Source organism: Echinops telfairi, unplaced genomic scaffold, assembly GCF_000313985.2.
Source record: "Echinops telfairi isolate 266 unplaced genomic scaffold, ASM31398v2 ScPeMD7_23;HRSCAF=83, whole genome shotgun sequence".
NCBI classification, from domain to species: domain Eukaryota; kingdom Metazoa; phylum Chordata; class Mammalia; order Afrosoricida; family Tenrecidae; genus Echinops; species Echinops telfairi.
The window spans coordinates 60,500,234-60,525,919 of NW_022103920.1; the positions used below are offsets into that span (position 1 = coordinate 60,500,234).

General features: G+C 42.4%; 1 protein-coding gene across 1 annotated transcript in view; it reads left to right on the top strand.

The window, feature by feature from the left end:
• The first annotated feature begins 283 nt into the window (after window positions 1-283).
• COL1A2 (collagen type I alpha 2 chain) overlaps window positions 284-25,686 on the top strand; it is a 36,388-nt gene continuing 10,985 nt past the window's right edge. Inside the window, exons 1-34 of the mRNA XM_004702664.3 lie at window positions 284-513; window positions 2,912-2,922; window positions 3,625-3,639; window positions 4,271-4,306; window positions 5,757-5,849; window positions 7,129-7,182; window positions 9,790-9,834; window positions 9,926-9,979; window positions 10,068-10,121; window positions 10,432-10,485; window positions 10,918-10,971; window positions 11,473-11,526; window positions 13,257-13,301; window positions 13,580-13,633; window positions 13,735-13,779; window positions 14,104-14,157; window positions 14,687-14,785; window positions 14,912-14,956; window positions 15,054-15,152; window positions 15,632-15,685; window positions 15,787-15,894; window positions 16,264-16,317; window positions 16,412-16,510; window positions 17,466-17,519; window positions 17,965-18,063; window positions 18,462-18,515; window positions 19,005-19,058; window positions 19,213-19,266; window positions 19,530-19,583; window positions 20,528-20,572; window positions 22,253-22,351; window positions 23,626-23,733; window positions 24,411-24,464; window positions 25,358-25,411. Of these exons, the coding sequence (XP_004702721.1) occupies window positions 444-513; window positions 2,912-2,922; window positions 3,625-3,639; window positions 4,271-4,306; window positions 5,757-5,849; window positions 7,129-7,182; window positions 9,790-9,834; window positions 9,926-9,979; window positions 10,068-10,121; window positions 10,432-10,485; window positions 10,918-10,971; window positions 11,473-11,526; window positions 13,257-13,301; window positions 13,580-13,633; window positions 13,735-13,779; window positions 14,104-14,157; window positions 14,687-14,785; window positions 14,912-14,956; window positions 15,054-15,152; window positions 15,632-15,685; window positions 15,787-15,894; window positions 16,264-16,317; window positions 16,412-16,510; window positions 17,466-17,519; window positions 17,965-18,063; window positions 18,462-18,515; window positions 19,005-19,058; window positions 19,213-19,266; window positions 19,530-19,583; window positions 20,528-20,572; window positions 22,253-22,351; window positions 23,626-23,733; window positions 24,411-24,464; window positions 25,358-25,411 (2,079 nt within the window). The 5' untranslated portion in view covers window positions 284-443. The remainder of the gene's footprint in view (window positions 514-2,911; window positions 2,923-3,624; window positions 3,640-4,270; window positions 4,307-5,756; window positions 5,850-7,128; window positions 7,183-9,789; window positions 9,835-9,925; window positions 9,980-10,067; window positions 10,122-10,431; window positions 10,486-10,917; window positions 10,972-11,472; window positions 11,527-13,256; window positions 13,302-13,579; window positions 13,634-13,734; window positions 13,780-14,103; window positions 14,158-14,686; window positions 14,786-14,911; window positions 14,957-15,053; window positions 15,153-15,631; window positions 15,686-15,786; window positions 15,895-16,263; window positions 16,318-16,411; window positions 16,511-17,465; window positions 17,520-17,964; window positions 18,064-18,461; window positions 18,516-19,004; window positions 19,059-19,212; window positions 19,267-19,529; window positions 19,584-20,527; window positions 20,573-22,252; window positions 22,352-23,625; window positions 23,734-24,410; window positions 24,465-25,357; window positions 25,412-25,686) is intronic.

Sequence of the window (25,686 nt, forward strand, 5' to 3'; positions counted from 1 at the left end):
AAACTTGGAAAGGGCGGGGTGGGGGGGAGGGCGGGATGGGGAGGGCGGAGGTATGCAGACAACGAGTCAGAGTTTCCCCCTTGAAAAGCCTCAAAAGTGTCCACGTCCTCAAAAAGAATGGAACCAATTTAAGAAGTGGGCCCCGTGACCACGGCCCTCCCCCCGGCGCCCCCGCAGTCTCCTCCCCGTCGTGGCTGCCCGGGCCCCCAGCCCCGGCCCGCTCATTGGTGGAGGAGCTTTTGGAAGCACCCTCGGGCCAGGGAAACTTTTGCCATATAAATAGGGCAGATCTGGGCTTTATTATTTTAGCACCACGGCGGCAGGAGGTTTTCGGCTAAGTTGGAGGTCCTAGCCACGACTGCATGCCCGCTCTGGCCAGGTGATCCTCCGCTGGGACCCCGGGGCTCTGCGACACAAGGAGTCTGCATGTCTCAGTGGTAGACATGCTCAGCTTTGTGGACATGCGGACTCTGTTGCTGCTCGCAGTCACTTCGTGCCTAGCAACATGCCAATGTAAGTGCCTTCCGCTTGCTCGGGGGATGGGAGAGAGAGAGGAGGCCGCCGCCGGGTGGGGCCCTGGGGCCAGACAGTAACCCCAAGGTCAGGTCTAGCTTCACCTGGGAGGCCAGGAAGGCCCTGGCAGGTGGGACCCACGGACATCCCCCTAAAAATGGAAATACAAGAGGCGCCAATCTGGCCAAAAGTTAGGGAACTTTTTCGGTGAACTAAGAGGGGGAGCGAGTGAGTGCCTGGATCTATCTGATCCCAGGTTGGGGGAGTCGGAAGGCAGGCGCAGGTCCTGTCCCTAAAGATGGGATGGGGTGCGGGGAGTCCAGTGCCCGCTTTGTGGGATCTGGGGCCTGCTTTAGAAAGCTCCTTAATTTGGTAACATAGACCCGACTCCTCTGCAGGGTGGTTTTTTTGATCTGCGGGCCTTTGTAAATCTCGCCTGAAGGGTCGTGGTGACGACTATAAGGCGCCCTCTGCAGGGAGGAAAGTGAAAGCACCAGGGACCAGATCTTAACCGAATGGGTCTCCATTAAAGACTATCAATTTATCCAGAGAGATTCTCTGCGTTTCTGATTGGACTTCCTCCCCAATGGCTAGTCAGTGTGTCCAAGGAAGGGAAATGATGCTACTTGGAATGGACGCCATCTGAAGAGTACAATTAGCTTCTTCACTCATCCTCTGGAAGTGGTACCATGACTTAACTAACATCCACTCTGCTTTTGTTGAGTCTGAGCATCACCTGCTCAACATCTTCTCGGAGATAATGAGACACTCTGAGCACGGCATGTTGGGAAATGTCAACACGGGTCTACCAAGACCACCACTACTTTACCTTGAGGTCCTGGGCCATCCAGCCACGCCTTTTCTTTAAAAGGATTAGACTGATTCCCTTTCCAGACTTCTTCTATTATCAAGGTAGAATGAAGAAAATGATATGGTTTTTTTGTCTTGAAAATGATGGCTGCCTAATGACCAGGCAAAGCTACTGATCTGATGGGATATTCAGGGTGTCTGACCACACCCAACACAACAAAAAGTTTGCTCCACCCAATGCCACAGACGCTACCATGACATCATTACTGATGCATTTCTTGGTGTCTTAGTGCCCCATAAACTTTTAGTATCCACATCATTTTACAGGGAACTGCATCTAACATAGTCACATTACAGCGTTCACTTTTTGTGGGAATCTGAGCGCAGGGTGAAAGGATTGGCTCCAAGAGAAAGACAGAAAATAAGCCCAGGAAGTTGGAGGTACAAAGGGCAAATTTACCATTTAATTGGTAGCCAACCATGGTCTGGAATAAATGTTGCCAAACACAAGTTATTCAAAATGGCTTGTTTCTGAATAATTAAAAGGCAAATTTCCAAAATCATAAGGACTTCTGTTAATCAAACTCAGGCATAATCATCCTCCCTACTGATGTACACAATGAAGTAAACATGTAATTTTTCTAATTTAAAAGTAATTCTTATAAATTGCCCTTAAATGTTAGGGCTGGATATGGTCCACGCTCCTGAATTGTGCCTGTTGCAAAAGATATTTTCACTCCAAATAACATACTCCTTGGCCACTCAATTAAAGCAGTTCTTAGGTTTGATTCATCTTATTGCAAGATTGGCCACACTTGTATCCTAGGTTAACCTATAATTTTTATGTGGTAGGAGTGGCATTCAATCTCTAAGGACTTACAACAATTATAGAAACAAGGAGATTAGGGTTTATTTTTACCACTTATTTTCAAATTCCTGAATACAGTGTTTCCTGCTCATACAGAGCAAATTCTTTCTCGGGAACAGAAGTGGTAACAATTTACATTTTAAGTTTACAAGTTTCTGGATTAACTCTTTTCATACTTAACAATTTGTAAATTATACCTTTTGAAATTTGACACTAAGAAAAGTGTAAACTCAATAAAGCACTAAATATCTCTGTGTCCTATATAGGTTCCATATGATCCCAAATTTTCCCCTTTCTCGATTTTTAAGTATTAAGATCTGAACAATAAATTAAAATTATTTCCTCATCAGTCTACTAGTCTTCTGTTACATTCAGCAATCCACTTGTGCAATTTACCAGCTTACTTACTAAGCATTGATAATAGTCATCAGACATGTTAATCTTTTAAAGCATTTATAAAATAGTAAATAATTAACAATTTCATTCAAAATATATTTATATCTTAATGTTGCAGACAAATCACTCAGCAATTCCTGGCCACACTGTTGAACTGCATATTTTCCAAATCATTGGAATCATCTTAAAATATATAATTGGCCTTTAAATTTGATCAGTCAATAGTATGAACTACTATATGTATTTGCTAATTATCACTATTGATCAATGAACTCCTATTGCAATATTTAATAATGATTTTCTACTTTCCTCTTTTCTCCCTAGCTTTACAAACGGTGAGTAAAATTATTTTTTAAATACACATACTTATATTAATCTCTTTGGCTACTACATCTTCTCTGGTGAGAATGAGAGATGCGTTGGCATTGACTAACGTGGATTCACCAAAAAATCGTGAAGAATTGTAAGAACGAATATTTTTGGCAGCCTCAGAAAAGACCCACCCCAATTTCTAAAATGGGTGGAGCTACTGAATAAGACTCCCTTCATAAAAAGACAGAGAAACAGAGAGTAACTAAGTCCAGTGGGAGCCTGAGTATCAGCTACGACAAAGCAAATTTAGCTAAGCTAGAAACCCTTGAACTTCTTTGAAATCATATGCAAGCATATCATGATCAAATTCATCAGGAATTGACTTTAAGGCATAATTACAGATAAGTATATATTTGGTTCTGTGTATAGCAAGTTTTAATTTATTGCTAAAATTTAAATTTTTACTCTAGAATATTAAGTTGTGATAACAAATGCACAGTGCACTATACAGAAATGAGGGAGAGATATATTTATGTATGTTATATATTAATATATTCTATTTATATTAATATGTACTAATTTCATTGAAAAATTCCTTGAATGTTTCATTCCATTTTACCATGAAGCTTCTGAAGCCTCCTCTTGTATATATATATATATATATATGTGTGTGTGTGTGTGTGTGTATTTTTTTTCATAATGATCTTTTATGTATTCTTTTCTAGGAAACTGCAAGAAAGGTAAGAGTTCAGTGCTCCTTTAGACATATCTGAATAATCTATAATGATCAAAATGACTTTTAATTTCACTAAATGTATAAGCAATCATGAGAGGCAAATATTTGTCAACATTAAGCCCAATCTAATATGCAATAGCTAGACCATAATTAAAAGTAGTTGAGAAGTTTAAGATAGCAAAATTTTATTATATCCCAATGCCATCTCTAAGTACATTTATAGTCATTATATTGCATAAATTAGTGATTTACACAGTAAGAGAGAAAAAATTTTGGTTTTACTCTGAAAATAGAGTACTATGTTAGATTATGGTAATAAAACAAGATGTATTCTAAGGGGGTTGGACTACATAAGTATGCAGTAATAGATGTAACAAAATCATCATTTTATCTACAGAATCGCCTAACTAAAAATTAACTTTAGAGTATTGGTCTAATGGCTGGAACTCCTAGCAGCCTTTAGATCCCCACTTTCAAGAAATGCATGTAATTATGGTAAAAACAATATACTTTTATATAGTGGAGGCTCAACCCTAGTTGAGGACTCTCACCAGCAGGTTGTGGTCAGACTAGCTCGATTGCCCCTGGTGTTTGCTGGGGTCGTTCTTATTGTGCCCTCTGTGTCTTCCTTGCAGGGGCCGACTGGAGATAGAGGACCTCGTGGAGACAGGGTGCGTATCAAAGAGCTTTGATCCTCCTTTGAATTACTCATACGAGGGGCTACGAGAGACTGTTTTATAAGAATAGTTTGGCTATGTGTTGGGCTGCTAACTTCAAGGTCGGCAGTTCGAAACCACCAGACACTCTGTGGCAGAAAGACAAGCCTTTGTACTCCTGTAAAGACTTAGAGTCTCATCACAGAGCCACGGGGGCAGTTCTACCTTACCCTGCAGGCCTCCTATGAGTCAGAATGGGCTCGATGGTAGTGAGCTTGATTCCCAAGCAGATAATGTGTGCTGTTAGACATAGTCAGTGCTCCTCTTGGGAAAAGTTTATTCTTCAGAAAAGAAAAATTATTACAGGATAGTCAGACTCTGCATGGTCTACTTATACTTCTGCTTGTTACTTGGTTGCCTAGCACAGTTACATACATAGATAGTGGACGTATATCTGCTTGTCACCACCCAGTAGCTATGATTCTAGCATGTTCTGCTTGCATATTAATTAAGATCTCTTATAAAATTTAGGAATGATAGTCTCAACAGCATGTTGATCAGCCTAAATTTAAAAATGAACCAATCAGACATGTTTTATTTACACTCTTTCCCTTTTTTATCTCTTTCATATGATGACTTGACCTTTCTAAGTAAATGGTTGTGCATTGTATGATACTTCGTCAGTAGAGAAATACAATATATCTATTAGGAAGAGCCCTGGTGGCACAGTGGTTAAGCACTGGCTGCTGGCTAAAAAGTTGATGGTTCAAATCCACCGGCCACTGGGAGGGAAAATGATGTGGCAATGTTTCCATAAAGATTCCAATCTTGGAAACCCAATAGGGCAGCTTTGCCTTGGCCTGTAGGGTTGCTATATGAGTCAGAATCACTGATAACTCAACAATGTAGCTATTGAAAAGTGCACATGTGGATTCACTGAATAATTTATTAGAGGTAGAATTATGCTGGTGACTTAAACAACAGTGTTAACGGTAGGATACCTGCAGGTTTTTCTAGCCTTGTGATAAGATGATTCTATTCATCCTATCTGGCTGCTATTCATGCATAACATATCAAAAGAGTTGATAAAACAGTCCACTCATATACGTAGTATACTATCTTACTGTTAAACATCTGAAATTCATAGGATCATGAATGTTAGGTATAGTTTTTATCTTTATCTTTATTTGAGTATACTGGATCTCCATTATGAACCAGCACTAATTAGCCAAGAAACTCATGAAGAACCTTCTCCTGTGTCTTCTTTCAGCCTCAGTTACTTAATCATCCTTCCAAAAAAACCTTAATCTTAATTTTCCATAATCCAATCTTAATTTCCACCCTACTTCCTTGATGGTCAGAAAAACTGATAATACCTTTTACGTCTGTAGGTCTCCTTTTCCTTGTACATATTTCCATGAGCCCCGCCTATCCCTAACCCCGTTGTTCCTTTTTCACTCACTAGGGTCCAGCAGGCCCACCAGGCAGAGATGGAGAAGATGGAATCCCAGGCCCTCCTGGTCCACCTGGCCCTCCTGGCCCCCCTGGTCTTGGCGGGGTAAGATTTCTTAAGTAGTATTAACTTTTAGCTATTTTTACTTTCTTATACTTCTATTAGATGAAGAATGACTGTGGAATATATCTGTAACAGTTAAGGCAGAATCCTGCTATTTGGAAATGAATGTATTTCAGTTCATTTCTTTAGTTTCTTCATTCAAGGGTCTGGCTTGGCCCATTTTCTTTGTGAGCCCTTGTCAATTACAGGACTGCTCTTTGTGTTCACTGAAGGCAGAGGCAGCCTTGACAATCATTATTTAATTTGGGGATTTAATATCTTCTATCAGTAGGGCACAAATAAGGAGTGTTGCATTATTAACGAGTTTGATTGGATTGAATTAGTGAAATCCCTGATCTTAAGCAATTTTACACACACTCTACCTTTTTATTCTCCTTGGCTTGAAGTCTGCTGCACCAACATTCAAAGCAGTTTTGGGTTTAATTTTCTTGAAACTAATTGGAGAAAGGTACATTTCCCTTTTGCGTTAATATCTCCTCTTCGCTTTATGTCTTTAACAATGGTATGAATGCCAAATGGCCTCACTGCAGGAAGGACAACATATTTGCTTAATTGGTTAGCACGATGATTCAGAAGCCTGATTCTAATACTCAACTGTACACCCGTAAAAATAAGACCTTTCTCCCTCAAAGATCTTATTACGATTGTGTATCTACTGAGTGTATTAAAAAGCACCTTCTTTAATAGATCTACCAGTATAAAAGAGATCTTTAACAGTAAAGTTATTACTGTGAACTCTTTTTTAAAAAGTTTAATCTTCCAAGGGGCATTTTAATGTCATTTTCCTCTAAACATGAACACGTTATATTCCTCTGGTGAGAGGAAACAAGGTCGCCCAGTCATTTTGTGCTGTTCTGGAGGAGAGGGGCAACAGCTGGAAATGTGTGGCCCTTCTCTTGGTTGCTACTTAGTTTAGAAGGAGCCTTCGCTGGCTTTGGGGGTTTAGAACGCTCTCCGTCTTCAGCGTGGATGTAGAGGGGAAAGGGCAGAAACCTAGGGTGGTGAGGAGAAGGAAGCTTCGAAAAAGGTCAGGGAGGTTCCACTTCAAACTGGGTGTGGAGTAAAATCTGATCTTACACTTCTCCTGACGGTGTTAGAGTTTAGTTTTATATGTGGTTCTGAAACCCTCAGGATCCACCCTTCTATCAAAAGCCTTACTCCCCTTTGCACCACAGCAGCACATCTGCAGGAACAGAATGAGACAACAGAGCGCAGCGGCTGCCCCCTGTGTAAGCAGTTGTGCTTGTTCCTTTCTCCCCAGAACTTTGCTGCCCAATACGATGGAAAGGGTGTTGGACTCGGCCCCGGACCAATGGTACGTGTATTTCTTCGTCTTCTTCTTTTTCAAATAAAAAACATACACTAAATAGTAATTCTATGTGTGCCATTTTACGTCACCATTCGTTAACTGCATAGTACACCGTGTTGACTACACAGGATTGACCCTCAAAACTGAGATCAGTTTGTTTTTTTAACTCAAATCTGTAACACTTAGGGGTACATTTTTTTTTAACAAATTTGCCTTATTAGGTGTATATATTGAATTTAGGTATTATATCTAAATCATATCTTAATATCCAAGAAATAGCCTTTGTTATGGTTTATAGTGACCATAACTGTGGCAAGTGAATTTCATTCAAAACCGTGATCATTCTTTTTTTTTTACATCCTGCAACATTGCTTAGGATTCGAAACAACCTTTCTTGACACATAACTATTAAGATCTTTTTAATTTATTAGAGAGGATCAACAAGTTCTACATCAGCCTTTTTGTTTTATAACCAGAGATTAGCCCCTTTTCCCAAGGGCATGCAAGTAGTTAATCACCGAACTGGGACTCATCACCAGGCACGATTTCTGCAGAGTCACCATTGTGGCTCAGATAACTAATCGTTGAGTCCGACACCCATTTTTTCAACAAATATGTATCAGTGCAACCAGTACGACAGACTCTGACCCACCGTCGATAATATAGGAAATGCTTCTTTTTATCTGTTTGGATAAAAGTTCCATTTGAGCCTCTGAATTATAAGTAAAGAAAGAATAATGTAACTGAAACATAGCATGCCACACAAGGATCTTGCGATATATCCTAGAATCAGAGTAACATTTAGAAAAGTTCCCAACATGATTCTAGTAATGATATTGAATCTACCGGAAGTACATCTCAGAGTAAGCAGAAATATATATGTTAGAAAAAGAGTGATATGACTACACAAAATGTAGCAATATGAAATAGAGTGGGAAAAAAGCCAGATATAAAAGTATTAGTTGATTAAACACTACACACACAGTGGTTTTAATATTTTTAAACACCTTAAACATTGTCTTTAAATACTAGTTTTGCCTGAACAATGCATTCGGTCTTCGATCTTAAAAAGATTATGTTCCGCTGGAACTAATTTTCAACAATAAACTAATACGTATGCTACAAGGCAAGAGCATATTTTCTGTAACTTAAAATCCTCACTGGAGAAGAAGGTACTTTTACTTGATGATTTTCCTTTTTTGTTTTTTTTTAGGGTTTTTTTTGTAATATAAAATCTCTATATCTAAAGTGAAGAGGTAGAGTTTAGGGGGTTGCTTGTGCTGTTTTGTTGTGACCGTTTACAATTAGTCGGTTCAGCTAGGGCTGGGCATCAGCCAGCTTTAAAACAGTCCCAGTAGCTGAAGAAGACTAGAATGGGAAACTAATGAAATGCTGGTAAAGGCTCAAACAAAGAAAAAGCCCACAGACGCTTGGAAAATTGACCTCGGCACAACCCTGGTGGGAGCATAAAAGAGTGTTTTACTGTGAAATAAAATTTAAGTTTGTACATCTACACACATGCACAGGCAACAATAATCAACAGATATGTGTTTTGCAAACAGGAAAGACAGGCTATCATAAAATATTCAAATAATTTTCCATGTTGGAAAATCAATAATATAAAGCCCCAAAGGGTTCTTCTCTGAATTAATGAGTCATCATCTTCTGTCTCACGATCCCCACAAAATACACTATGTAAGTGAAATTGTTGCAACTCCATGGGAAAAAAGAAAAGAAATGCGATTTAAAATATACAGTGTCCAAGAAAACTCTTTTTCTGTATACCTAAAGCCTTATTTTAATTGAAAATTGATAGCTTCGTTTAATACCATGGCAATTTCTAAAATCAAATAAATAAAGTTATCATTAAGATGATGTGCTTTTTAAGGACAATCCATATTATTTCATATTATTTCAATACATTAATACAGTGGGACAAACCTGACTGCAGGGACCCCCACGGTTGATGTATCATCAACAAATTACTACCCAAGACTTGTATCTGAGACATTTCCAGCATTGTGTGCACAGGCTGCCATAGGGGAGTTGAGGTAGCCATTGGTTACTGCAAGAGGGTGGGGGTCAAGAATGTGTATTTCGCTCACAAACCAGTAATGCTCTGTTTTGCTTTACTTGTGTAGCTCAGAATGAAAAGCAAAGGGGAGCCCCTCCCCCCGGCATTAAGCAGGACTTTAATTCATTTCAACTTATGCCCATTGTGACAATAAAAAGATCAATTTCTTAGCTAAGTATGACATGCAGAAATGGGTCATTAGCTGTGTAGTTGCATATTCTATACTTGGCAAAGACAGTTTGACTTCTCTGCATTCAAACAATCTCACGATGCTCCATGGAGCTAGAGGTCAGGGGACTCGGCCTGCCTCCATCTGTTGCTCCTTGAGATCTGGGTTAAGAGATAAACAGAAGCAAGCAGAGAAATAGTGAAGCCAAGTTCGACCTTGAATGCTTTCTTGAGAGGAACAAAAACTAAAGTAAAACCAGGCCAGGTCTGTTGGTCTGTCCATCACAGACTGTCTATGGTACTGCTAATCTTGTCACGGCCATGTCAACAAAAGCAGATGTTTATCCGTGCTGTGTCTTTCCACTCTGCAGGGTTTAATGGGACCTAGAGGCCCTCCAGGTGCAAACGGACCCCCTGTAAGTACCAAAGGCTTGGATCCCTCCCACATAAAAGCAGAAGGAAGTAAAGGCTTGGAGCAGGATATACTTTCGTCTCTCTCTCTCTCAGGGCCCTCCGGGTTTCAATGGACCTGCCGGTGAGCCGGGTGAGCCTGGACAAACTGTAAGTACCTTGTTTCCACTTGTGATGAATGTTGTCAGAGATTTATGAGCACAGCCTTAACTAAATGACGCGTCTCCCCATTTCTTAGGGTCCTGCCGGTTCTCGTGGTCCAGCTGGCCCTCCTGGCAAGGCTGGTGAAGATGTAAGTTTTTATTCCTAACCCCTCCCAAACCACCATGTACATATTCCTGCCTCCAATGAGAATTTCTAGAATCTAATTAAAGATCTTCCCAAAAGCTGAATAAATCTGACATAACTCTCCCCAGATGATAAAAAAAAAACAATTGTACGAAATATTAACTTGGTTGTTTTAAAGGAAACATTATTATTAATATATATGTATCCACATTTTTATGTGATGCCTTTTCTACTATTGTAAAAGCCAAGATGCCCCTCTTTTATCTGACAGCTGATCAAGAAAAGGCTTATCCTATGATGCCTTCCTATTTCAGGGTCACCCTGGAAAGCCTGGACGGTCTGGTGAGAGAGGTGTTGTTGGACCACAGGTGAGACTTTTGGAAGCCCAGACACTTGGTACAATGCAAGCGTCCGGGGACTTGCAGAGAAAAGAGAGTTGCTGAAGCTGGAGTCAGTCTGTGTGGCAGAATGGATGTCACACAGATTCGAACACTAACTGGAGGTGTCTGGGAACGTAATAGGAACCTAGTGAGGAGTGCATAACATTTTTATTAATGCAAACAATTTTATGTAATCTTAATGGCAGCATGCTCACCATAAGCAACTAAATCTTTTTTTTTTTTTTTTAAACATCATCACTTTGTCTCTCACATGAGAGCCTATTAATTGGCGCTTAAAAATATACTCGGTCTTTATTCCTAGTTCCACATTGGTGAAAATCACAACCTTAGGGGCAGGAATCGCTGTCTTTTCATGAACAAGAAAGTGAGTCTTGATCATCTCCTGCGTTTCTTTCTAAGGGTGCTCGTGGCTTCCCTGGGACCCCCGGCCTGCCTGGCTTCAAGGGCATTCGGGTGAGTCCTTTCTGCATCCAGATGGGAGACAAGTGCTGGTGATTTGGGGAAAGAAGAGGGAGACTGAAAGGAAAATAGAGAAGCTCAATGATTCGCTTGACAAGAGAGAGAGGTTGTGTGAAAGTAAAGTTGGGAGCGGTTTTCCAGTCTGTTCAAAGCTCCCAGGAAAAGAGCATCATGACTGAGCAACTGTAGAGGGTGCCGAGGGCTTATTCCGTACTGACGGCCATGTTAAAATGATTCAAGGTTAATGGGATGCCAAAGAGCATCTAATCCTGCATCTCACGTTCCCAAGGCCAGGAAGGTTACCTACCCTTCATCTAGAGTTTGGGGTACCCGAGCTAGTTCACCCCAAGCTGAGTGCTGGGACTCCATCGCACTGAGGTGGCCAGGAGACCCACCACAGAAACAATTAAGCTCAAAGCTATGAAGTGTTTGATTTGACCCAACACTGTAGTGGAATAGCATGTTAATAAAATTTTTTTTTAAATTGCCTTTCAGGGACACAACGGTCTGGATGGATTGAAGGGACAGCCCGGTGCTGCAGGTGTAAAGGTATGTTAGAAGCATTGTTTTGGAAATGATTATTTGATATGCCCCACACCGCCTCACCAAAAAGTTCATTCGCTAAGGCCTACCCACACTCTGGAAAGCATCTTACTTCCTCTTCTACACGCAGCTCTCGTGGTAGTGAGACAATGAGCGTCTGGGACAAACGGCCAATTACTGATAATATTGGTCTAATTCATTGCCTATTAAAGAATTGACATTAAAAATGATAACAATAGTTTTCCCTCACCCCCTCGCCCCCATTTACTTTCCACCTTGGGTAATTTCAGTCGATCTCTGAAGCCCAAATAAGGGTAAATAAACACATGATCAGATATTAGAACATGATGTGTTATTTTAAACTGCAAACTCTCCTTTGCCATGCATTAATTAGGTAGGTACATTCATGTCACAATACTCTTTTCAACCTCTTTCCTGTGATGTATCTGTGCCCACTCAAAAATTTTTTAATTAGGTAATTAAAGTCTCAGAAGTGTGTTATCTCTTGGCTGTGCTCTTCTATGACAACGTTTTCAACTATAAAATGTCCCCTTTCCTATCAAAGAGATAATGTGATATTAAAGCGAATACCAACGTAATTACAAATTAATGAGTAATGAATACTAGCGGGACCAGAAATGAACATGAATATGGAGAAGCTGTGCTAACGTTCAGCTGCCACACAAATGGATAAGGTCAAACTCATTCTCCCCGGAGCCCAATGTAATAGTCAGACTACTAAACGCGCCATCATAAAATGTGAGAGCCGCCAAGAGCTTTGGAAATTCCCTCCTTTTGCCGATGAGGAAAACCGAGGTTTCCAGAAGGCTGGTGACTTGTCCGGTGCCACGCATCTGGTCGTTCCAAGGGCCGGGGCTAGAAGTCCTGACTCTTACGCCAGGCTCATCCCTAAAGAACATTAGACAGGAAGGCCCTTCAATAACCTCTCAAATCACATTGTGGGTTTGGTTTTTTTTTTGCTTTGTTTTCTGTTCACAATCAGATCATCTTGAAGGAAAGTCCCCTCACATGTGCCATAATGTAAGCTCTCCCCCTGCCCCCACAATATTTTTTCTCAATAAAATAGTATAAACTGTAGATGTGGCAGCTCTGAAAATATTATGGAGATCAGATTTTTTTAGGCATGTTTTATGAAAATCAAAGGTTGAAAGTTCAAAATAACTGTACGGAGGGTAAATATAGTTATATTGGGTGCAAACTGTCCCTTTGCCATCTGCCTTTACATCAGTTCTAATACTTAACCCTCATCTAAAAGACATGCAAAATCGGAGGGGAAATCATGCAGGAAGAAGTAGCTCTCAAACAACCACATCTCCCTGGCACCCAACTATCTGGCATTACCTAAATAAAAATACATGTTTCCATGGATAAGTTTTTTATGTATGTATTTGATATAGTTGAGACATAGTTTATATGCCTACAATATGCAATATAAGACTCATTTAAATTGTGATACTAAACGAACCCACGACCATTAAGTCACTCAGACCCATAGCAGTCCTTTCTGGGGTTTCCAAAGCTGTGAATCTCAGTGGGAGCAGGCAGCTTCATCTTCCATGGTTGGTGAGTTTGAACTGCCAACCCTGCAGTTAGCAACCTAATGGCTAACCCATAGAGCCACTGGGGATCCTTCTAACTGTCGAGTTTAAAAAAAATACACACTGAGGCAAAATAAATCAATATGTATAATGAACAAAAACTTCTATTCCACGTAGGGTGAACCTGGTGCTCCTGGTGAAAATGGGACTCCCGGTCAAACAGTAAGTATTGATTACTAGATTGAAAATCAGAATGGGCACACTCTTTGCTAGCTGGAACTTCTTTAATGTTTTTGCTAATTACCATATCCCTTGGCATTACATTCTTTGATATTTTTCTAAAAGCCTTCTGCATACTTAATTGAAATCCATTACATCTTAGTTGGAATTAGAACCAGGCCTATTTATTTCTAGTGGATTCTAGCACATATTGGAAATTGGACAAACCCGTTGATGCCTGTGACTTTTCTGAATTTGACTGAAAATGTTTCTGCTTCTAGGGAGCCCGTGGGCTTCCTGGCGAGAGAGGACGTGTTGGTGGCTCTGGCCCAGCTGTAAGTGCTCCCATTTTTATTCATTTTTATCCCTTTTAAAAATGTTCTAATAACTGCCACTTAACTCTTCATTTGACTCTTTCTCTTCGTTTTTTACATAGGGTGCCCGTGGAAGTGATGGGAGCGTGGGTCCTGTGGGCCCTGCTGTAAGTGTGGACCCTGGGGAATTCGGAAGGGGTTGAGAGAGCATGGAAGGAGAACTTGAGAACTGTCTCCTATTCAATTCCTACCGAGCATGTCATTTCTGACACACACCGAATGATCTGTGAGGTCTCTTGAAGGATCTCATTTACATAAATCCTATTCCCAGGCACTGATTGACGTATAAAGCAAACTCGGCCCAGCGTTGGGTACCCAGGATGTCTTGCTTTGAATAAGATCCCAGTCACGAGATTATCAGGTTTTTTTCTTTGCCAATATTTGATAACACCAAGTCCCTCTAAGCCACTTCCATCTGTTATTGATTTCAGGGTCCCCTTGGTTCTGCTGGCCCCCCAGGCTTCCCTGGTGCCCCCGGTCCTAAGGTAAAGACACTGGTGATCTTGTCACCCCTTTGGTAACACATTTTATTCTGAGGTTAAATACCGTAACTGTCTTTGTGAGCATGATGTCAAAATATTATACTTGTGCTTGTGGGTAGACAAGCAGTTGCAGAATGGTTGACTAGCCCCTCTCTCGCTCTGGCTCTCAAATCACTAGCTTTCACACCCTCCGTCGGCGCAGACCATCTGTCTGCAGTTGAGCGCCACACTCCGTGGCGCTAGTCCGTGGACGCGGCCTCCGTGGAGGCTCGCTGGGATAGGCTAGCCAGTTGGGATGGGCTGCCTGGGATCCAGAGTTTCTGCCTCGTGCACAGACCCCAGAACCAGGGGCAGGGTGAAACGAAGCCATGGCACCCATATGGCAAATCATCACGGGGAGAGCAAACCCGCATCGTGTGGCACCCAAGATCAGGGGGGAAATCGCAACTCTGAAGACACTTCCTAAGGCTGTCTACACTACAAACACACATGAGCGGCTTCATGATGGACTGGGTGTCGCTGCTTCTTTTAGGGCGAACTTGGTCCTGTTGGTAACCCTGGCCCCTCCGGTCCTGCGGGTCCTCGCGGTGAAGTGGGTCTCCCCGGCGTTTCTGGCCCGGTCGGACCGCCTGTAAGTAGCTGTTACGTCCTGGACCCCAAGGGGTGGAAGAAAGCGGGAGAGGAGCTACCCGGAGGGCTTGTCAGAGAACAAACCGTCTGTCGATTAATACTCTCCTCCTCTCCTTTTTCTTCATAGGGCAACCCTGGAGCCAACGGCCTGGCTGGTGCCAAGGGTGCTGCTGTAAGTATACGACAGACAGGTGGCTGGACTGTGCAGCGGAGCCTGAGCGGCTGTGAAAGAGCGCTGCCTCGTGACAGACACGTGCTTTTCTTCCCAGGGCCTGCCTGGGGTCGCCGGGGCGCCCGGCCTCCCTGGACCCCGCGGTATTCCTGGCCCCGCTGGTTCTGCCGGTGCTACTGGTGCCAGAGGACTCGTGGTAAGTGGTCGTGGCCGTGGGCAGACTCGGGAAACAGGCCTGGAAATACCAGCTGTGCTGCCATCTCACCTTCTAGACTTCTTCTTGTCGTTTTCTTCTTCTTTTCCTGCACCTTAGTATTAGTCTTATCGTTTTCACCTTGCTTTCTTATGTCACTATATAGGTGTGTGTACATATACACACACACACACACACACACATATTCCACCCCCTTTACACACACAGACCCACAGAGAGACATACCCCTCCCGCAACTCTTAGTGCATTAACCAAAGGCAAATGATGCAGAAAGTCTCCAATTATCAATCTTGTTCTTTCAACTAACACCACCCCCAGCAGGTCCTTTAAATACGAACAGGGCACATTTCTTGAGGACTCTGAATTTTTCCTTGTTTTGATCTATCAACATCGCCAAGAGATTTGCCTACTGGAGTTCTCCAAATGACTGCCACTTGACCACCATCTGTCTTGGCCCCTAGGGTGAGCCTGGTCCCGCCGGTTCCAAAGGAGAGAGTGGCAGCAAGGGTGAACCTGTAAGTAGTCTATAAGCAAAATGTTAGCGAGCTGTCCTTCGCTAACTCTATATTAAAATTAAAATTATTTCTACTCCTCCCTTTGTCTGTTCATTAAACAGGGCTCTGCTGGTCCTCAAGGGCCTGCTGGTCCCAGTGGTGAAGAAGGAAAGAGAGGGCCCAATGGTGAACCGGGCTCTGCTGGCCCTGCAGGGCCTCCTGGGCTAAGGGTAGGTTCTAGACGCTCCTGGCACCCACATACAGCAGAGGCAGATGAAGGGACCCCCCGCTGGCACTTGGTCAAAGTTACTGAGTATCTCTTCTAGACTAAGGAAGCATCTGCTTCCCATCTGCTTTAGTCAATCGGTAACTGACGGTTTGGTATGTTATAAAATTGGTCTGTGCACAGGCTGGACCCACTGTTGCGGGGGGCTCCTCTAAACATTCCTTTGGGATTTGGGCGAAGTGCTCTGGTTTATCCCTTGGGAGGGGGAGACCAAGATTTATCACATGGGTGACAGCCATGTTTTCATAAACGCTGCCTTATCGGATTCAGAGGTTTTCTCTCATTCTCATCGGTTTCCTGTCCTTTCTTGCAGGGCAGCCCTGGTTCTCGTGGGCTTCCTGGAGCTGACGGCAGAGCTGGTGTCATGGTAAACCGCCTACCACTCATTTTGCAAAAAGGAACCTGATCCTTCTGATGGCCAAAGTGCCATCCGCTTGAACCCGCATCCCTCCTTTTCATAGGGCCCTCCTGGGAACCGTGGTGCAAGTGGCCCTGCTGGTAGCCGAGGTCCCAGCGGAGATTCTGGTCGCCCTGGAGAGCCTGGTCTCATGGGACCCCGAGTAAGTGACAGATAGTTTCTGAGCAAGTCACACTTGGCGTTGTTTCATTTTTTAAAAGGACTAATACCTGAAGATGATAACAAGAACGACAACAAAATCCAAAGCAAATTTGTTAGTAGACTTGCTGACGGCTACATTTTTAATTTAACTTTATCAAAACTCGTAGATGTATTTATGTATTTGGTTAGTTCATAACATTTCTATTTATTACTAATGGTTCAATGGATATGAGGTTTTCAGAAGAATAGGTCTATTTTAATATATCCAAATTAGGTTGGCTCTCCTATTGGCATGAATCTTTTATCTTAATGTGTGAGCTTTATATAAGGTGTTCATGAAATGTATTAGGACTATACATTATTAGTTTATTAGATTCATAAGTGAAATCATTCTTTGAGCTATCAGAAAGTGCTATAATGTATTCAGCATCACACTAGCTGTGGAGAAATGACCTTTACATCTGTAGACACTCTAATCCATAGCAATAGAGTAATTTTTTGCCTCTATTATTTCTTATGGATGGATATCAACTGTAATTGTACCATAAACAAGTAATACAGACACCAAAATATAGCAATGAAAAATTCACTTTGAAAATTATTTACCAGATGCATTGGTCTTTTCTATTAGGAGGTAAATAACATGAGACACTTCACCCCTAGAGTTTGTTGCTTACCAGTTTTTTTGAGGTAACTGTAAACAGATCTTGCTCTAAAATTCAATAAAAGGCACAAACAAATAGAAATAAGAAATATGTTAACAACTTTTTTACACCTCGCAGCTTGTGGTTAATTTCCCTACTGATTAATCCTAGACCATAAATAAAATGGTGGTGGTGGGCTGCGGGGCCGGCGGGGTGGGGGGGGCTGAATGCTTTCCTGCTATTTCAATTAATTTCAGCCGCAAATATATGCATTAAAATTCCAATATGCAACCATCCTCATTTGTCTTCTAGGGTCTTCCTGGTTCCCCTGGAAATGTTGGCCCAGCTGGTAAAGAAGGACTTGGTGTAAGTATTGCTCATTTTCCATTATATTGTCAAGGACACTTATTACACCCTTATCAAGTCTATTTTGTGGCTTATTTATACATGACTCCATTGAAAGATAAATATCAGCCGCAATACATCATCTGGGAAGGCAAGGTAATAGATTGTAATTATGTAGCCCAAATTATGCAGGGCTGAAAAGAGAGATGAAAAAAGAAAAACATGGCAGAGAAAATTGAAGCTAGGGACAAGGGCGTGGAAAGAGAGCGGAAAGGGGGAAATTGTGTAGATGAGGTGAGTTGGCTCTGCATGCGTCGACACTCTATTTAGAAAAACGAGATGGATCCACCGCCTGTATAAGAAGCTCTGTGCATTCAGAGTGGCTCAGCCTCGTCCCGGGGCAGCACATACACAGGAGGCGGCGAGCCTGCACTGATGCTGAGCAAACTGGTAACTCTGGTTTCAGGGTCTCCCCGGTATTGATGGCAGGCCTGGCCCAACTGGCCCTGCTGGAGCAAGAGGAGAGCCTGGTAACATCGGATTCCCCGGACCCAAAGGCCCCACTGTAAGCATCACCACCACCTCCTCTCCCGCCACCGTTGGTTACCCCTTCCACAAATATTCTACTGTTTCCATCTGCCCTCAGCCCATCTCCCTCAAGGGGGGCTTCTTTAAACACAGAAAAACTGTGACCCTCTTATAGCAGTGAAACATATTATTTTATACCTACTGATAATCCACTTGCTGAATAATGGGCGTCTGCAGACACAGAGACATAACTGCTATGTCCACCTTCTTGTATACGGGGCTGCCCGATGATGGGTCATGCCTTAGATAGCAGAACTCAATGATTAGAATTCATAAGAAAACAAAAGCAGGCAAAAGATGAATTGTACAAAATCCACATGGTTAACTTACATTAAGGGTGTAAAGTTGTAATTACTTTTTGCTTCTTCATTATAGGGGGATGCTGGCAAACCTGGCGATAAAGGGCATGCTGGTCTTGCTGGCCCTCGGGTAGGTGCTGTGGTACACGTCTATTCACACATCTAAGGAACACAAACAATGAGGCCATCTGATCTAATCCCATCACTTTCTTTCCAAGATAACCCCCCCACCAGGGTCTTTTTTGCCATAACAAAAAATACTTTTTAGAGCCACATTTATACAGTAGTGGGCGATAGATAATAAGTCAGAATGTATGTAAAGACCAAAAATATTTACAAAAAATCTACTTGTTTTTTGGTGTGTGTCCATCTTGTGATTAACAGAGCATGACGATACTTGTGTCACTCTCTGGATTTTAGCAATAGTCCTCCGCCCGTGCACTTTGCTCATGGCATAGCAAAAATGAGTAGGCAATGTCGGACCCTTGGCGGAGAGCCCGTAGTGAGATAAACTCTTGCTAAGACCACAAGCTTGTTCCAAAGAACTGCTTGCAGCTTTGAGGCACTGGAAACTGTCTAGCTTCCAGGTAACCAGGAGCCTTTCTGTTCAATATTTTAGGGTGCCCCAGGTCCTGATGGAAACAATGGTGCTCAGGGACCTCCCGGACCACAAGTGAGTATTTCTTCCATGCTTGTTTTTGTTTGTTCTGCCCTAGAATGTATCAAGTTCCCCCAAATGACCATCTCCTTTATCCAACCCCAAACTTCTATGGATGGGACCAGAGGAGCATATATCCTGTTGAGGTTCTCTTTCCTATCGCTTTCAGGGTGTCCAAGGTGGAAAGGGTGAGCAGGGTCCTGCTGGTCCCCCAGGATTTCAGGTAAGTGATCTATTGCCCTTGTTCAGGCTATCCACTCTCCCTCTACCGGGCTGACTGTGATCTCAGAACAGAAACAAGAAAGGATAGCTGTGGGGGCGGGGTCATTTTTTGGGGGATGGGGGTTCATTGCAAACTTTTATATGATGTCTTAATGACACAAAATAGAGATCATGTTAGTATGCAAGAGTTCTCCCTACAGCCCAATTATTGGCCACCCCTTTGAAGAGAGTCATAAGGTTGAGATGTATCTTTCTGTCATCTAGGGTCTGCCTGGCCCCGCAGGTCCAACCGGTGAAGTAGGCAAACCAGGAGAAAGGGTGAGTGAACCAAGCGATATTAAGGTCCTAGTAATCCCCCCTGTGTGATACCCTCCTGAAATTTGATTATAACTTGCACAAGGAAGTTTCATGTGTCTTATGTTAATGATAGTGTTCCACCTATGTTGACACAAATGAAAAGAATGAGCCAACTTACTGACTTCTCCTCAGACTACTTTATCTTAAGGATTGACTGAAATACATCACATTGTGAAAGTAAAAAAAAAAAATCAGCGAATATTTCATGTCATGGCCTTGCCTTTTGTATTGCCCAGGGTAATAGTAGATAGAAAGTACGCCCTTCCCCATCGAGAAAAAGTTAAATGCACCGACTTTCCATCAAAGTAGAGTCTGAAAAGTGACTTTTCATGCTTTTCTTGGCGTTCAGACATGACACTGCCCTCCCACCCTCAGAGCGCGAGCTCTGAGTCACTTTCGCTGTAATTGTGATGAATGCGCGTCAGCCCAGTTCCATTCTGCGGCCTGGTCTCCTTTGTCAGCAGTGGGGCACATTAAGGAGACAGCTGGTCAGTAATAAAGGAGATTCACTTGGGTATACAATTAGCTAGGTAATGTGCAGAATATGATAATTTCTATTAGGAGGGCAGCCTGTTATGTAGATTAAAAATATATGCGATGGCTGATATTGTTCATTACTATTTACCAGACTATCATCTATTTTGTCACCTTTTTAAAAGCATTCAATTAAATGAGGGGAAACTTAAATTTGCCAATAGCAGGTCTGGAAAAGGTGTATCTTTCATATCAGTGGGATTCTCACTTTTTGGTACCTTTCCCTCGATAGCGGAAAGGTCTCGTGTTCCACGAGCCACTAAAGGAGGCACTCACGCAGGCAAACCTGTCCTGCTCTATTTCACTGAATAAGGACCTTCTCTTTATTCTCTCGCAAGTGAACCCACGCTTCCTTCTTCTGTTTTCCCTAGGGTCTCCATGGTGAATTTGGCCTCCCTGGTCCTGCTGGCCCAAGAGTAAGTCGTATCTAACTTGCATAACCTTCTGGTTCTGTGTTTTTAAAGGAAGTAGCGATTTCTTCTTCTAGCCACTAATGATGTTGCAAGAAGTTGCTCTAATACTTCTCTGTAATCAAAACCTACACAGGAGAGTGTTAGATCTCTAAATTGATAACAGGTTTTTTGTTGTTGTTCAATTGTACATATATCTCAAATTAGAAATACCACACGGTTATAAGAAATAAAAATGAATATATGCATAATTTCACTGATACAGAGAGAGAGAGAGAGGTATATGATATGAGAGGACTTCAAAAAGCTTATGGAAAAAATTCCAGTGCCTTATTTTTCCATGAGTTTTCGAAGCCCCCTACGATTGCTGACAGTGTCTCAGCCCAAGACAAGGGAAATGAATCTCTTACTAAGATCTAAAGTAATTTTTTTGCAACATGTGTTCATGTTGACAATCTAAAGCTAAAATGGTGTGTCTCCTCTTATAAAGAAAAATATATTTCTCTGTGATTATTAGAATATCTGGAATGATTAGTTTTCCCCTAAAGTATTCCTTTCCACAACTAATTTCATTATATATAGGAAGCGCAGATAAGTTTACTCCTTCATTATCATAGAGCCGAAGGAGCCCGGTGGCACACTGGTTAAAATGCTTGCCTGCTGAGCAAAATGTTGACCGTTTGAAGCCACCAGTCACTCCCTCGACGGGAGAAAACTGTGGCAGTCTGCCTCCATAAAGATTACAGCCTGGGACACCCCGAGGGGCAGAGTTCTGCTCTGTCCTATAGGGTCTCAATGAGTCAGAATTGATTCAGCAGCAAAGGTTTGGCTTTAGATCATACAGCCAAATTATAACAAGACCCAGTTGCAACACAGACCAATATGATAAGTATTCCATGCCATAGAATACCTTGTCCTAGTGATATTTAGATAGAAAATTGAATCTATAGAGAGGGCACCTACATATGTATACACATATCTACACATAGCCGCACATTTCCTTGACTATCATAGCTGTCCGTGTCATTTCAAAGAGAGGACACAGATATAAGTGTACTCATCCCACCTGAAGTAGGAGCCCTGAGGTTCTAGTGGGTTACATGTTGGGCTACCGCCCACGTGGTCTGTAGTTTGAAAGCAACCACCCAGCCAGGCCTCTGGAGAAAGATGGGGCTTTCCACGGCTGTCAGGATTTACACTCTCAGAAACCCACAAGGGCAGTTCCACGCCCTCCATGGGGTCAGCTTCTACTCAGTGCTGGGAGTGTGTTTGGGGGCTGCTGTTCTTTTTACTTTGGTAGTCTTATCAAAACTGGCATTGATATTCTGCTAACATGACAAGGGTTTTTTCCCCTTCTTTTTTCACTAGGCCTAATAATATCTACTTTTATCCATGGATCTATTAATGTAAAAAATAAAAAACAATTTTTGATACAAAGTTTGAATAGTATATTCTAGAAGCAAAAATCTTAAGATTGTGATCACAGAACGTGAGCCCCGAATGCAATTTTTTTATCCTATCCTTTCATTCTTTCAGTGCGGAAATCAGAAGAAGAAAAAAATTACAATTTGTGGATAGGTAGCAGAACCAGGCTCAAAACCTTATCCAATGAGAACTTTGTTGTGTAAGATGACATCCCAGAGAGGGATAAATGTTGTAACATTCATTCCAACCCCTTTATTTCAGGGAGAGCGTGGTCCCCCGGGACAGAGTGGGGCTGCCGGTCCTACTGGCTCTATTGGAAGCCGTGGTCCTTCTGGACCCCCAGGCCCTGATGGAAACAAGGTAATGATGTTATCTATTGCTGGTTTGGCTCATTCTATTCTAGGACAAGTATAGGACTTTTTTTAGATTTTGATTTATTTCCAATTTTATATTCCCATTTCAATAAATGACTCCCTGATCCCAGTGGAGTTTAACTAGCCAAAGGAAAACTGTAGGGAGGGGAAAGGGAATATTATAGTACTCTATGTTTTTATCCCTTCTTATCACACGTTTTACTTCTGTTTTCATCTAAAGGCCACTTGTATATTTTGGCATAATTTTAGATCATAAAATTTGCCTTCCCAACACCCCATACCATAGACTAAAGTTTTGTAGGGCAGTCTTAAATTTGCGGTTTAAATGTTTTACTTAAGTTTAATAATGAGAGAGTTTATGATGAAAAAAATGATAACTGCCATGAGAGGGCATCAAAAAGTTCATGGAGAAATTGAATGACAAGATAATGGCATTTTTCTATGAACTTTTTGAAGTTCCTTCATATAGCACACGCACACCAGAAGCAGAAGTCTGAAAACTTGTGTTCCTGGATAGCATCTATGGTTCCGATTTGAAAATAGATGACATTTTATTTCCAGTAAAGAGATTACAACCACAAAGAGAGGGCAGCTTACACCACCTCCGATTCTCACCTCCAGGGAGGAATAAAAATGTAAAAATTCACTGCAAAAACATCTATTTTAGTACACAGAAGGATATGATTGGAGGGGTGTGTGATTAAAACTGTAAAGAGGGAAAGAGGAAAGGAGAAAGAAAACACGGTTCTGTGAAGCCGTAGACGAGCTTTCAGTGGGACATAGCTCAACCACAGGTTTGAAGTACTTGCACTTGTGTGGTTTTAGATTAAGATGGAAGACCCAGTCTCTCAAGAGATTACGGTGCATGCATTTCTTCCACTGATGAGGCCTCTCTTCCCGGGCTTCATGTCTAGGCTAAGAGACAGCCTTGAGAAATGTTTGTGAGCAAACGTTTTTCATTCTTCCCACGCATTGTCCGGGCCTCCTCTTCTCCTCGCTTGTCTTACTGAAGAGCAGGAGCAAGTGATTGCAGAAGCACCGTCATTATCACTCCTGCTCCCTTCTGTTCTTTAACCACCTGGTCGTTAATAGGAACTCGCTCTGGTATATTCTCCCTCTTTTCAACACTCGCCTTTGTGTCTCCAGGCAGGCAAGAATGCTACCTATTCAATGTCTAAATTGGCTTTCCTCGGAGTATTGGCTTCTTCATTTTCTTCTTTTGCCACTGAAATAATTGATTTCACATGTGTTTGCTTCCAGGGTGAACCCGGTGTAGTCGGTGCTCCAGGCACTGCCGGCGCGTCTGGCCCTGGTGGACTCCCTGGAGAAAGGGGTGCTGCAGGCGTACCTGGAGGAAAGGGGGAAAAGGTACCTTCGACCCTAAGTGCACAGGGTCGATGAACTCTAGCGAAAAAGTCGGCACAAGGATGGTCTGGAGATTTGTCACTCTTGGCAGGTGGCATGGCAGCATTTTGATATTTATCTAAATATATTTCCCTTTGCCACCAAGCACCTACGCATTTCTAAACTCACTAATCTGGCAAAATTCCTTGCTGCCATGGAATTTCATGCAAACAGATGGTGTTGAGTAATACATGAGGCTCATTTTAATGCCACCAACAATAATGCCTCATCCTGCCCTAATTAATGGGAAGAAACTCTACTGAACAGCTGTCAACCGTGCCGCTGCATCACTTATGCCCTAAGAGTGATCAGGCTCTGCGCCCCATTGTAGTGGTGCCCTGTAATTCTGTCCACATGAATTTGTACCTTGCTCGATTAGGCTTCAGAAGAGTGAGTGGAAATTTTTGTTGAATGTTCTGTAATCAAATGGAAAAGACCTTCTCCTCATCATTGTCTTCTTCTTCTTCCTCTTCTTCTTATGTTTCTATTCAACATAATCTAGAGTGTCAGGGCATATCAAGATGACTAAGGGTTTGAATGATGGGAGATCATATAGTATCTTCTGTAGAAGCACTTTAGATGATCTATTATTCCGAATTTTGGTTAGAAAACAAAATATTGTTCTTGCTTTCTACTTTCAGGGTGAAACTGGTCTCAGGGGTGAAATTGGTAACACTGGCAGAGATGGTGCTCGTGTGAGTAAAAACAGTATTATATATATATATTGTGGCTGGTATTTAGATGACCTTTTCTACATTTCACTCAATTTAATTTGAGAAATTTACCGAACTAGAACTGACACAAGAAGGTTTCAAGCATAGTAAAATTGTATCACATTCCTTTCTGGGTCCAGAGCTGAAGTCTGGGTCCCTTTTTGAGGTCTCCCACAATGACAACTCAATAGAAGTGATTCTGTTGAAAAGCACGATCTTATATCTTAGTGTTAACTACACCAAATACAAGCTGCAGAACACAAGCTCTTGGTTTAGTAGCTACGGCACCTGTCAGAATAGATGTGCCCCAGAGGATCCCCAAGGCTGTAAATCTCTACAGAAGCAGCCAGCCATATCGGTCTCCTGCAGAGTACCTGGTCGGCCCTGCACTTCAGATCGTCCCAAGATCCCATAGTTAGCCCCGAACTGTAATGGTCCCACATGCAGTGCTGGTGTCATGGCTCCGCTATGGCACAGGCTAGGCTGCCTTGGTTCTTTCCTCCTACCTCTCCCACAGAGCTGTTCCCACGCAGACCACTGTTTCTGACCATTCACTGTGGCCTAACCCTAATAGCCCTTCCAGGGAATCTGCTCATGCTAAATCCTAAACCAGGCTGCTCTTTGCTGCCCGCCAGAGAACGTCACAAAACAGAGAGTTTAGATAATCCCAGTCCTTAACTAGCTCTCAGGCGCCCTCCTCGAGAGAGCAGTCTTGAGCATTAGAGCTAAAAGCCATCTGGGCTTTCTTGCTATCTGACCAGAGTCCCATCAAAGGGATCAGCCACTGTCTGAGCTCAGGGAGGGGCCTGAGAATGTGACTTCTGATGGCGTGCTGGGTAGGATCAGTAAAACGTGTTTCCTTTTTTTGGTACTAGGGTGCTCCTGGTGCTGTAGGTGCCCCAGGTCCTGCTGGAGCCACCGGAGATCGGGTAAGCATTCATTTCCTCCAAGCTGCCGCTCCCTGTACCAATAACAATATCTAAAAGTCCCTGCCTCCCCTAGTTCCCTAGGCCCCCAGCAGTTCATTTTTATGGCTTGTTATAAAGCCCACTTATTTAAAAACCTCATTGCTGCTGATGGGACAGCAGGAGACAAATTCTGCCTGTCTAAGGTCTTCTTCCCGTCCTAGGGATGTACCACTCATCAGATTTATATCTTAATCCTTATCATTTGTTTCAAAGTCTTTCTCTGTTGCCCATTAACA